The sequence below is a fragment of the Perissodus microlepis genome, chromosome 7 (genome assembly GCF_051167445.1).
Source record: "Perissodus microlepis isolate ML-2025 ecotype Zambia chromosome 7, ASM5116744v1, whole genome shotgun sequence".
Taxonomy (NCBI): Eukaryota; Metazoa; Chordata; class Actinopteri; order Cichliformes; family Cichlidae; genus Perissodus; species Perissodus microlepis.
In genome coordinates this window covers 44,562,002-44,575,419 of record NC_140467.1, presented here as the reverse complement: position 1 = coordinate 44,575,419, position 13,418 = coordinate 44,562,002, and the positions used below count along the sequence as shown (strand labels likewise).

The 13,418-nt window shown below is 41.7% G+C and overlaps 1 protein-coding gene across 1 annotated transcript in view; it reads left to right on the top strand.

Moving 5' to 3' along the window:
• Positions 1-13,418, top strand: part of astn2 (astrotactin 2) — a 274,357-nt gene that overhangs the window by 255,206 nt on the left and 5,733 nt on the right. Inside the window, exons 21-22 of the mRNA XM_084935333.1 lie at positions 11,419-11,519; positions 12,565-12,748. Of these exons, the coding sequence (XP_084791459.1) occupies positions 11,419-11,519; positions 12,565-12,748 (285 nt within the window). The remainder of the gene's footprint in view (positions 1-11,418; positions 11,520-12,564; positions 12,749-13,418) is intronic.

Below are 13,418 nucleotides of genomic sequence, written 5' to 3'. Positions count from 1 at the left end.
AGATGTCTGGGCTAGCGGGGACACCGGAGACACAGCTGGTGGCGACTGAACAGGAGATTGAACTGAGGGCGACTGAAGTAATGGTTGAGATGATGATGGTGGTGGATTTGGCGACTGAGCTACGGTAGCGGGTACACTGGAGACAGAGCTGAATGCTGCTGGGCAGCTAAGCGAGCTTGTGGCTGCTGGGCAGCTAAGCGAGCTTGTGGCTGCTGGGCAGCTAAGCGAGCTTGTGGCTGCTGGGCAGCTAAGCAAGCTTCAGGCTGGGCAGCTAATGCAATGAACACAGCCCCAGAATAAACAGTCCCTAAATTGGAAGGCTCATGATTATTGTCTTTTTCACTCACCACAGCCGGCAACTCAAAAGTCTCGGGGCCCGGCTGTGGCGATGGGCGTCGGCGGCGTGAACGTCGCTTCCTTCTCGGAGATAGCTCCGACCGGCTGGGTAATTCCACATGTGGTGGGTCGGGCCGCAGATTCCCCGGCGGGCCGTGCAAAACATTCACCGCCGGGCTGTGTCGGGAAGCGGTAGCGGCTGGAGGGTGAAGGTGAAGTTCATTCAGAATGAAATCCTGTGCGAGTGGGTGAAGTGAGCTGAGCAACCAGGGAAGGTCAGAAATTAGCCGCTGTAGCCGGGCTTCCAAGGCATGGCGAAATTCCTTCCCCTCATGCTCAAGCCACAGAGTAATCCACCTCGAAACTGAGTCGATTAATTCCTCCCGAAGCTCCTCGGAAGGTGCAGATGCCGCTGGGTCCATGGTTGGTCGGCTCGTACTGTCACGGCTGCCGGGGCAAGCCGTGTGGTGTGGGAGGAAAAAGGACCCAAAATGCAGGCAGTGACTGATGATACGAGTGACGTTTATTTACAAGTGGCGGGGTGGCAAAACAGGCAATGAGAAATGACAAATGACTAAAGAAACCTAAACCGGGAAAACTAAATAACAAACCTGAGAACATACGAAACGGGGTGCGGGACAGAGAGAGGAAGCGAAACACCATGGAACACAGACGAGCCAACAACGAGCACAGACCGACACCCACTATATATACACACACAAGGTAATCAGGTAATCACACGCAGGAGGGAAGAACAGCTGATCCTAATACACAAAGACGACTGGAGGATACAAGCTGAACACAATGACAACACACACAGACCTTCAAAATAAAACAGGAAATCCAGAACACGAACTGGGCACAAGGGGAGGACACAGAATACCAAAATAAGAATAACTAGAACAGAGGAAAATAATCATAAAACACAAAACACTGGGTCAACGACCCAGCACCATGACATGCTCAGCTGTTTCTAATTGCTCCACACTATTTATGGCAGTGTCTCCAGACACCTAACCTGTTAGACAGATTTTCTAAATTCCTCTGTCATTCTGTCCATTCTTTTGCCAGCCTGAATTCCTGAACCAACCACTGTATTTCAGCTTTTCTTTTATCTTGTTTCTTCTCTGATGGAGTGCCAGCAGCACCTGCACAGACATAACCACCGCTCACCATTAAACAAAACATTTAAAAACACCTAAACTTCCTGCTGTCTCATGAAAAAATACAGGTCAAACATCAACCATGGTTTCTCTCTGTATGTATCAATAAAGAACGTCTTTTGCGTTGTGTTAGGCTCTTTCACAGAAAGTAAATACTCTATTGATTTTTGATGACATCATTCAGAAAGGTTAAATGTCATTATATTAGAGCTCATATGCCTTATTTTAAAATTGTGGTGAACTATGACTCAATTACAATAACACACAGAATATTCTCAAGGCATGTTTTTAACTCCTGTTTTTCCCACTAAAAAAATCACCTTATCACAATATACAGTTAGGCTTTGATAGTGTAAGTCCCTGCAGCTTTGCTGTTTTTCTGTGTAACCTTGTTCTCTTGATGTCAGGTGTGCTCTGAGGTTTTTGCTGAGTCCCAGACCCTAACTTTGCAGAAGACTCCAGTTTTGGTTGGTGTTCCTGCTAATTCTCACCCTGAGGCTCTGGTGCTAACAGTGGTACAAGAGCCTGAGGGTAAGGATTTCTCCTTAGTGTCTCTTTTTGAACAGTGAGCTGTTGTGTATGGATCATCACTGTGCCTTGTGCTTTTACATCAGAGTTCCAAAGATGGCCTTTGGTCATAACTTTGCAAGGTCCCTTGTTCTGTACCTCCTATTGAAAGACTTGGCATGCATTCATCTTTGTGCCCTTTCCTTGTGCTGCAATGATTGCAGGTTTGGCAGAGCTGGCTGCACCCTCCCTGGAAGTATAGGCAATGTGGTGTGCAGGCAACTGCTCATGAGTAGCTGGTTAGAGCTCTAGGCATTTCTCAGAGGTACTTCTCTGTAGGCCAACAATGCATGATAACGGTCTCTGAGTTCTTTAAGCAGATTTGAACAGTTTGAATAGCATGCACTGCCTCAGTGTTACTTTGAGGGTATTTAGGGCTGCTGATTACATTTTCAAAGCTATAGTTAACTGCAAACTCTTTCATTTCATGTCCTGAGGACTGTGATATTTTGTCGTTTGGAAGTATCTTAGGAATGCTGTGTTAAAGAAATATCAATGTCAAGTAAAGGACTACATCTCTGAATCTTGGTGGGCTGATCTGAATGTAGAAGAAATAGTAAAATAAAAAAGGTATTTTCCCTTAGAGTGAATAGATCCCAGCTAGTTTTTGCCATGAACTGTCTAGAAATTTGATCGGTGTTAGAGGTTCTTTTACATTTGCCCTTTCTTTGATGCATGTTCTGTATTTGAGAACTAACTCACCTATCTTACTGCTTAGTCCGTGACACCACACTGTCTGACCATCACGTTCTCTGCATTTTTACCAAAGATTGTTGAGAAGGCCATAGTAAAAAGGTTTTCATGCACACCTAGAGCTGCCCTCTTAGTCCAGTAGTCTTGTACCAATCCCTTCAACTGGTTCCTGTCTGGCCAAAGCCTCAACACAGAATTTTACGATTTGTAAACAAACAAGTTTCACACACAACTGGTATCTATCAAGATTATCCAGCACAGACTTGACATATATTTTAGTATCTTTCATCAGTATGGTGGCCATATCTCTCTATCTTTTGTATCATCACCACACACAGACCATAAGATGAGTTTTTTGTTGCTCCTGGGGCAAGAAACAGTTCCTGCTTCGGGCTGTAAAATCCTTGGTACTCCTTATGACCCCATCACCATGGATTCTTCTTGGACACAAAGTTTCTTAGTTGTTTATCTTTTTTCAGTCACATTTGGTATGAACTTCCCTAACCAGTTCACAAAGCTCCATTGTTCACAATAGGATATTGTCCACATGGCAGACAACATGTTCTAGACCTGGCGTAACCTGACGCACTGTTCTGCTCTGGAAGTGTTCTGGGGCACCTAAGTGCTTTCTATCTAACATTCACACACAGTCTCTATGCAGCTGGTTCCTCTATGCAGCTAATAATCACAGGTTTTCTATCCTCACCAGTGGCTTTTTCACTTTGTCCATGAGTGTTAGCAGGAGCTGTCATTGTGTTCCAACATAGATCTGGTTTTAAGCTTAATGGCCTAAGCTTCTGAATGAGTCCCCCTCAGAGCTCAGGATACGTCTTCCCAGGCCTACCTCTTGGTCTGTGCTCTCAACTGTAGCTATCAATCTGATTCACACTTTCTACTCAGCAATTTCAGCTGTAGGCCCCTCACTATAAAGATTACAGCTGACTACAGTTAATTTTGCTCCACCAGGACAATTTCTGGGTTTTTCTAGGTCCAGCTATCTGTATTGGACTTGTGCTTGCTAACACTTGCTTAGGAACAGCTGTAACACAGACCCCAGTATGTATTTTTGAAGGCCACCTTACTGTCCTATATGTTAATATCTGCCACCCATGGTACCTTGTGATTTTCCTAACAACAGTTCACCCAAGTTCTCTTCAACTTTTTTAATTTTCGTGGTGAAACGACATACTTTCCCATAATGTCCTTGTTTACCACAGTTGTTGCATTCTGCATTCTTAGCAGGGCACTGCCATGCTGGGTGGCAGGGTGATTTCCCCACATTTAGGACATGCTTTATGTTCCCATCTGCTCTGCACTGTTTTCTTGGTGTTTGGATAGCTCCATGTCAGCTCCTTGGCATTGTTTTTATGCGGTTTCCCACTCTTGAAGTGCACCACATCCATCGTTGCCTGGCTAGCACTCGTGTCACCTCTCAAACCAGTCTGTTTCTTCTTTATTGTCTGTGACTGTCTGGCTACTGTGATAGCTTTTGCAAAGGTGAGTTCTTATTAGGCTGCATCCTCCCTAACAGTGATGAAATGCCTCAACTAACTTTTCTCTCACAGGTTTGTTGTGCAAAGCCCTACTCAAAGCTCCGTTTTGATAACAGTGTCCTCTTTTTCAGTAGGCTTCTGTTGTCTCTATATGAACTTGTTCATATAGCAATTTTGTCTTTGGAACAAAGTACTTATTGAAGCCTTTTTATAGTGCTGGAGGCACTGGTCACTCATTAAATACAGACCTCATTGCTTGTTTTCTATGCAGTATTTACTTGGTGAGCTTTGGAGGAATTGTTCAGATCACTTACAGGTCTGAAAGGTGCTAGCCTAACTGTGTGGGCACAAGGCTCAGTAGCTAGTCTCATGCTCTTTAAGAAACAGTAAATATTACTTTCAGTTCATAGTTATATGTTTTAATGTAACAGGATGAACAGTGCAATATTTCTTATTCCCAAATTACGTTTTGTTATGACATTGTTATATATTTAAAAAATAAATAATAATAATAATAATTTCAAATATGACTCATCTGTCACAGTATTGCATGACTCAACAGCATAGTGCAAGCCTTAGCAAGTGTGTCCAACCATGCAGTGACTGCTCACAGCTTGCTACTGGTTTACAAAGGTAACATACACAGAACTAAATCACAACACACTAAATCACAATGACAGCATTCTAAAAAAAAATGCCAACTATTTTCCATTTTTGTCTATCCTTCTTTTTGGTTTCTCCCTTATTGATTTTGGGCTACCAATCAGTAGGAAAATGCCAAATCTGTGGTTATGATAACTTGAATAGTCATGGCTATCAAGAGTAAAGAGCTGCATGAGAACCTCAAACCAGTGACATGCTTCAAAGCAAGCAGCAGCAAACAACATACATTTGTTTCAGCTTTGTTTTGCCAACACATGACAAATGTTAAATCAGAAGTGGGTGTGCACCCTAACAGTGTAATATTCTTTCACACAGAAATGGCTTTTTTGTCGAAATGGGCTGATGCATTTCAGATTTTAAATGTGTGTGGATGGTAGAGACTAGCTCACCCAACAAAATGATCACTTTGAGGGTGTGAGATGTCATTCACTGTATTCCTGACGTTCCAGTTTCCAGAAATATCCAGTATTTAAAAGTGAATGACTTTTAATGGGGTGTTGTCATTATTACTTTGGACTGTGGAGTCTTTGTGATCTGCAAATGAGCTCATTCAGAGCTGAGCTAATTTTTCTAATTTACATTAAAAGGCAGGAAGTTTTATTTAGGGCTGGTACACCAGTCCAATGCCACTCAGGCTGGAGGATTTCAAAGTAATGAGATATTGTAAGCTGACACAAATTCTTCAGCCAATAAAAAACAATTCTTTGGCTTTGATTGATTTATGGACAGGGTCATCTGATGTGTGTCCAAATGTTGATGTAATGGAAAAGGCTTTCCCTACTGCCCTAGCTTCTTTCGGCGTGCCAAAAATACTGCCCTAATTGATCCTCTCTCACTATCACTTTCCCTCACTCCTTCTCCCTTGCGCTGTGTCTGAGCTTTCGGTCTTGTCATCTCTTGTTCACCCATCTCTCCACTGTCTCATTAAATTAGAGGACAATAGTTACTTTAATGGCAACATTGTTAATTTACTCAAACATTAATCTGCCATTTGTCCAGTTCATTGTGTGCTGAGCTTTCAAAACTATGGCACATGGACAAAACCAAGCCCCTTCCAAAGAAGCCATGTGCAGCCAGACAAGATTGGAATAGATGTGACAGACACTGAATTAGAGATGGGGGATAAACAGTGATGAGCTATATGCAAGCAATGTGGAGAGAAAAGCAAAGAGACAAAGGAAAGTGCCTCTTGGGGTAAGGGGGAGATAGTCTTGGTGGTTTTACATATCTTGCCAGTTCTCTTACTTGATGATTTGACATTTTTGTGGCAGGCCAGACGGTGGCCATTTGCTTCTTTCTCCTATGTGAACTTTATTATCACTTAGTGCCATTTTGGGGTTCAGACACTATACCCATAGTTCTGCTTCTACTATTGTATGAATGAGACCCATTAAGAATTTAAATACCCCCGTGTATTGTTGTTGTGCAAGACGGTCTTAATGTCTTTTTTTAAATTTCGTATACATTTTCTTTAAAATCTGTCTGTAATCATTAATGCATGTGATTCTTCTCCACAGCTGAGCCACTGAGAGGCTTAATCTTTTGACTTAAATGGGTTTTTAAATGTACATAAGAATCTCGCAATTGCTGTGAAATTGTGCAGGGTGAAAAATTAGCATTGATCCAACCGTTTAAGCAATTTAAAAAAGGAAAAAGAAGAAACTTGTAATATCAGATCTTTATTCCCAACACGCTTACCAAACTGCATTTTGCTTTGTCATTCTCCCCTATGTTACTATAGCCATCTGCACGGTATGCGACCACATAATTTAAACTATGTGACTGTTACATGCTGGCATTGTTTTGCTGGGCAGAGGAGCCAGTGAGGTCCGTGTGTCTTTAGTGAGGTTCTTGGGGAATACCACATCCACCCTGCTGAATAACAACACCAGACAAACTATGTGAGCAATGTCCAAACAGGTCATGTTACAAACAAAACAGTCATTTGACAGCAAGGGAACAGATCTCAAAACACAGTGCATGAAACAAATCCAAATGGCCTTAGGAAAAATGCAACTTTTATTAAATTAGTAATAGTTTAATTTAATTCTTTATTTTTCATGTGTGTCAAAATGTTTTTAACATTTGAATTCAATTTAGTCATTTATTTTGTTTCTGTTATGTGGTTTCCCTTTTTGCCATTCTGTTGTCTCTACAGTGGTAACTGTGAAAGTACTTCTGAAAGCATAAAGTTAATGTTATAAGTACTTTTAAATATTTCTCAGTACTTTATTCACTTTCTTAAAAAATTTCCCACTGGCAAAGAAAACAATGTTTAAAAATATTATGCTTTTAATTGCTTTTGATTCCTTTCTTTGAAAATCAATCTGACACATAACTGGATATTATTTATTATTCCCTCTAATAGAGGGAGAACTTTGTCCATAATATGTGATCACAGTAAACACCAGCATTATTTACCCTGCACAAGCACATTTCTTTTACTGTTATTCTGATTAGACTTTCGCTCTGATTGAATTTGGAGTGTGCAATGCTGGAATTGTTCTGTGCATGAAACAATGCCCAAAACCTCAATAAACTCAAACAATGTTGTAAAGAAGACTAGGTCAAAGGTCCTCAACAACAATGTGACAGACTCATAAAATCATGCAGAAAATAATTTCTTAACATTATTGCTGCTAACAGTAGTGACAGTAGTGCTGAAGATGGTTTTGCAAGCTTCTTTATAATGGGGTGTAATTTTAACAGGACAGTATTTTTGTCAGTGATTCCTTGATGTATGTTGTCCTCCCAGGTTTTGTCTTCTGCTTTTGATTGATTCCTGTGAGATTTGCATTGCTGGAGTTTATTTATTTATTTTTACTGTAAGTTCTGTCCAATTCCTGCATCAGAGTCTGCCTATGGTGCAAGCCCATTACTGATTCTAGCCATGAATGCCTCAGAAGGATCTGATTCACTCCAGGGTTTGACTTAGAATAAGTGTAGCAGCTAATCAGCCCGAGCTACTGTTGACAGGCCAGTGGACATTGCATTTAGAATGCACTTACCTATTCATGATCCAAAAATCTAGAATGAAAAATGTGTTAGAGACCCTCTTGCTCGGTAAACTGTTCTCCCCTTGTTGTTTACCAAATCCTTTCTCTTATACCACAGAATGAGCAATAACAGTACTGAATTACCTGACTGGTAGGACACAAGAGTGAGCTTCAGCTGAGTGGGCAAGGCACTCATTTAAAGATTACTCTCTAGCAAGTTTTTATTATGGAACCCACGGGAGAGAAAAAGCTCCTTTTCTCTTTCTCATCCATCAAGTTAAAGCAGAATGGCAGATTTTGTCTTCCAGTTCTGTACTTTGGTTCAAAGTGGCTTGACTGGTGTCTCTCTTGCTGATGCCTTTTTGTGCATTTTAGCCAAGCAAATCTAAAGTGCAAAGATGTCAAAAAGTGTCTCCCAGATGAGTTTGCACCTTTATATTTTCTATTCAATTCAATTCAATTCAATTTTATTTATATAGCGCCAAATCACAACAAAAGTCGCCTCAAGGCGCTTCATAGATACAGAGAAAAACCCAACAATCATATGACCCCCTATGAGCAAGCACTTTGGCGACAGTGGGAAGGAAAAACTCCCTTTTAACAGGAAGAAACCTCCGGCAGAACCAGGCTCAGGGAGGGGCGGCCATCTGCTGCGACCGGTTGGGGTGAGAGAAGGAAGACAGGATAAAAGACATGCTGTGGAAGAGAGACAGAGGTTAATAACAGATATGATTCAATGCAGAGAGGTCTATTAATACATAGTGAGTGAGAAAGGTGACTGGAAAGGAAAAACTCAATGCATCTTGGGAATCCCCCGGCAGCCTACGTCTATTGCAGCATAACTAAGGGAGGATTCAGGGTCACCTGGTCCAGCCCTAACTATATGCTTTAGCAAAAAGGAAAGTTTTAAGCCTAATCTTAAAAGTAGAGATAGTTTCTGTCTCCCGAATCCAAACTGGAAGCTGGTTCCACAGAAGAGGGGCCTGAAAACTGAAGGCTCTGCCTCCCATTCTACTTTTAAATACTCTAGGAACAACAAGTAGGCCTGCAGAGCGAGAGCGAAGTGCTCTAATAGGGTGATATGGTACTACAAGGTCATTAAGATAAGATGGGGCCTGATTATTTAAGACCTTGTATGTGAGGACTTAAATTCCTTAAATGACTTAAATTCCCTAGTTTCCATGGATATCAGTCTGGACAATATGGTGTTAATTACACATAAAGAGCACTCCCTGAAGCCAGTGAATTCCTTTAGCCCAAGATCCATCCTTCCATTTTCTACCACATGTCACGGGCCAGGTCAAAGGAGGAGAAATCTAATCAGAGAAGTCCAGACTTCCCTCCCATCGGACACCTCCTGTAGGGTCATCCAGGGCAACACCAATGCATTCCCAGGTCTCTCAGCTGACCTGGGATCCTGAACAGTCTCTCCTACTGGGAGGACAGCCTTGTGCTGTTCTCCCAGTAGGATATGCCCAGAACACCTTGCTTGTTCCATGGCCTCACTGAACTCCTCCCACACCTTGCAAAATGCTCTGCTTTAACTACTGGCAGAGCCTCATTCCTCTGGGCCTCCCAGAACCAGTCAGCTGCCCCTGGAGTCCCACAAGCTAACCAAACCTGAGAGGACCCTTTTCTCATCTTGATAGCTCCCTTCTGTGTCCATCATTGGGTCCTGGGATTACCACTACAAATGCTCTAACCACCTTGCAACCATACCTCCTCAAAAATTAAGGTGCCAAACATGGGTCATTTGGACTCAATGTCGTTTAGCTTCCATCGAGGCACCAGGTGAGGTTATGTTTTGCCAGTATTTCTCAACTTGGCACACTAGCTCAGGTATCTTCCCCACAAGAGAGATGATGTTTCATTTCCCAAGAGTCAGCCCCAGCAGTTGGGCCTCAACCGCAAAAGCCTCCTGTGGGTGTTGAGCCACAAGGTGGCTCCAGGGCGCACCCCTGGTACCCCTGTCTCAGACAAGGTAAACTGGTCCCTTGATTCCTTGGTCTTGCATAGGGATCATGTGGATAGTTCATTGTCTACCCTTCAGGGCCAATTTTCCTCGGGAGACCTTACCAGGGCAAAAACCCCTGACATCATAGTCCCTGGGATCTCTGGGATAACACAAATAATAACACCACAATAAGGTGGCGTTTCACAGAGTGTTATTGGTCTGATAGCACCATTAGACTGATAATACACCCATGTTCATCCAGTTTGAGCTGGTTACCCAGGAGGCTGAGAGTTAGGGGAGGTAAGTACTGGAAGATGTTAAAGTTCCAGGAAGCTGCTCCTTTGAGTAATTCTTTATTCCTCGGCCACTTAAGTTATTCACTGACATCAACAGACATTAATACTCACATGTCACATGGTGACAGGCTAGAAATGAGAGGGGATGTGAGAGATTTTATTGCTTTCTGTTCAGCCTGCTCAAAAAGTAAACCTTGTAATCATCATCCTGTAGGCTTGCTCTATGTCCTTCCCTCCTATTCCTTTGTGGATGTGGTTCCACATTTCTGGTGACTTTGCAGCTGTTATTCCAAACTCAGAAGGTAACACAACTATTTTCTCTGTCAACAATTTCATCGTATTGCTCAACCTACTCTCTGCCAAAAAGGTTTCTCACAGGTCTCTCACCTTTCCAGTGTTTTCACAGTTACAAGCCTTTGCTCTTTCCAGAACTGAAAGAGGTGTTAGTTCCTTAAGCTTAGCCACTTATTTGCAGGTGCTACCTTGCGTGGAGGAAGGTTTGAACAGTTCCTGTCATTAGATGGGCCCAAAAGTCTGGATGTATACCAAAGATCTGCCTGTACAGGTTAAATTTATGCATATTAGCTGCCCTTTCGCAGCCCTTTCCCAACTTCCCCAAGGTGGTCAGCTTTGTTGCTGTTTTTCCTCCTCTCAACATGCTTCAGCCAGGTCAATGTATGTAGTCAAGCAGCTCCTGGTGCAGAAGGAAGAGAAGGCTGTTGATATCTGGTCAATTGGGTGGGGTATGGTTCAGGTGCCTCTTAATAAGAAAGGGTACTCTGATGACCCACAGGAGCCCTGCATTTCCTGCTTTATTATAAAAAAAAAAATACTCACCTTCTTTTATTGTTGTTAGTTCTGCTTCCTTTCTTAATTTCTGTTTTCCCATCAGTTGGCCACACCTGTGTCCATCAGTCAATTGCTAAACAGGTAGTTTATTGAATCTCTCAACTGCCAACAACCTCCTGAAACCACATGCCAACTGGACAGAAAATTTAGATTTTTTTTTCCTTTAGGGTAAATTGTAGCTGACAATGAATTGCAATACTTTTTAAAGAGCATTTCTTCCCTCGTGTGCATGCTTTCTCACTCTCTGAAAGTAACACCGCAAATTACAATGTAATTTCTTTGGTGACAGGACATACATATGACTTTAAATCAATATTGAGTACTTTTTGCTCACTTGTACCTTATTTTACCTTATAAATGATAGAGAAATTATGTACTTACTTGTGCTATTTTTTTTGTTACTTTCAGGTTTACTCTCTATGCAGTGGATAGCCGAGGTAGTTACTCTGAATCAAGCTTCGTCTCAGTACGGACATCTTGTCCAGTGGTGGATGACACGCGAGCAGAAGGTACTCTCACCCATCATTTTTGGGGACTCTGCTTTATTGTACTCATCTTTATTTAATATTGCTTTTTCCTTGCATCCCTTTCATGTAATCACAGTTTACCTGAATGGCTACTTATCCACCACTTTGTCTACTGTGCTCTTACCTATGCAATGTGCACATGCAAGATTGCACACTATGGTTAGCAAAATGTAAAGGGACACTCTACCAATTTGTAATGTCAATTTAATTTTTTAATTATAGCAGACAGAGTTTGTCAAACAAAGTACTCAAGAATCCAAAATATGGGAAGGAGAGTGCTTTAGGAGGTAGGGCCAGATTTATTCGGTGGGACAAATTAGAGTGAGGCTGTAATCACAAAAAAATGCACCAATGGGGGTGGAAAGTTCTGTGGGTGGGCAGCTGCTACTAAAAATGCACAAATTCATGAACACTATCCCGCATGTTCATTTCAGTAATGACTAGCACAGTCTCCTAAGAGTAGCATAAACAAGTACATCCAACAAGTGACCAAGTAATCTACTGACCAAAATAATTCAGATTAAGGAGAGGCATCTGAAAGGCAATCGTGTATGTGTTGATATAAGAGCAAATGCTTCTGTTAGATATTGCAAGGGACTGAGTGGCGTTTTGGAGGTCAGGTAAATGTAATAGCCCAAGTGAAGCTCAGAGTTTATCTAAAGACAGAGTGCTTATATTACAAACAACTCCACTGAATAACACCTCAAATGCTATGTAACATGTCTTCCACAAGTTTTGTGTCTGAATGGAGAATTCCTACCGATAAATGTGTAATATGGATGAAGTAGATAACGTACCTTTCAAAAAAATGCACAGCAGTTTTTTTGGTTTGTTTTTTTCTTTTTTCTTTTGTTTAGTTTTATTTTCATGGCCGATAATCAATCTGACCCCTGTTGTCTAAAATTCTGTATGTTTTCTGCATGTATTCTTACATATCCCCTTAAAATTTTAATCTCTTATTTACTTTCCTCACTTCTTCCATCTCTGTTTTTCAGTCTCTAATTCATTCATCTATTCTTCCCGACAGAAACTGCAGACAAGGTGTACAACTTGTATAATGGCTACACCAGCGGCAAAGAGCAGCAGATGGCCTACAATTTGCTGATGGAGATTCCTCCTCCACTGCTATACAGAGTCCAGCATCACTACAATTCTCATTATGAAAAATTCGGAGACTTTGTCTGGCGTAGCGAGGATGAGCTAGGCCCCAGGTGAGAAGATTTGAATGTGAAACCAGAGCTTTTAACTGTGCAGACTTGAAAGATATTTCACATATTGTCATTTTTTTATAACTATCTGAGGATTTTTAGGTGTAACAGATGTTTTATTGTCTTGAAAAATAATCCTCATTATTTTTCCAGTCTGTCAGTAACCTCACCCCTCACACACACTCAATCAGGAGCACCATTGCACAACATGCACACACACCTAGGCTCCCAAACTGCTTCTACTGGAAAGCCAGTGGGCAAGGTCATCATAAAACCTTTGGGGTTACAGTTGCTCCTTACATCACCATGGTGATGCCAAAACAGTGTTTGACAGCCAAGCCAAACACTAAACGTGATATTCAGCTAAGACCCTGCTCAACTTCCAGCACCGTTTCCTCTTTTTCTCAAAGCTCATCTGTGTCTGCACTGTACTGCACCGACATCCTGTCACCCATGACCCCGTTTAAAGGGTCACCCCTACTGATAGTTAGAACAGACAGCGCGACTGTATGGTGAAATGAAAACAGAAGCGTATAAACCAACAAAACAGAAAAACAGGAAGTATAAACAAAATGTTTAAAATACGTAAAACAAAACATTGATATATGTAAGTGTGAGAAGGCAGTTGGCCCGGCACTGATTTTAGCAACATGTGATCTTAAGTTACAGCACA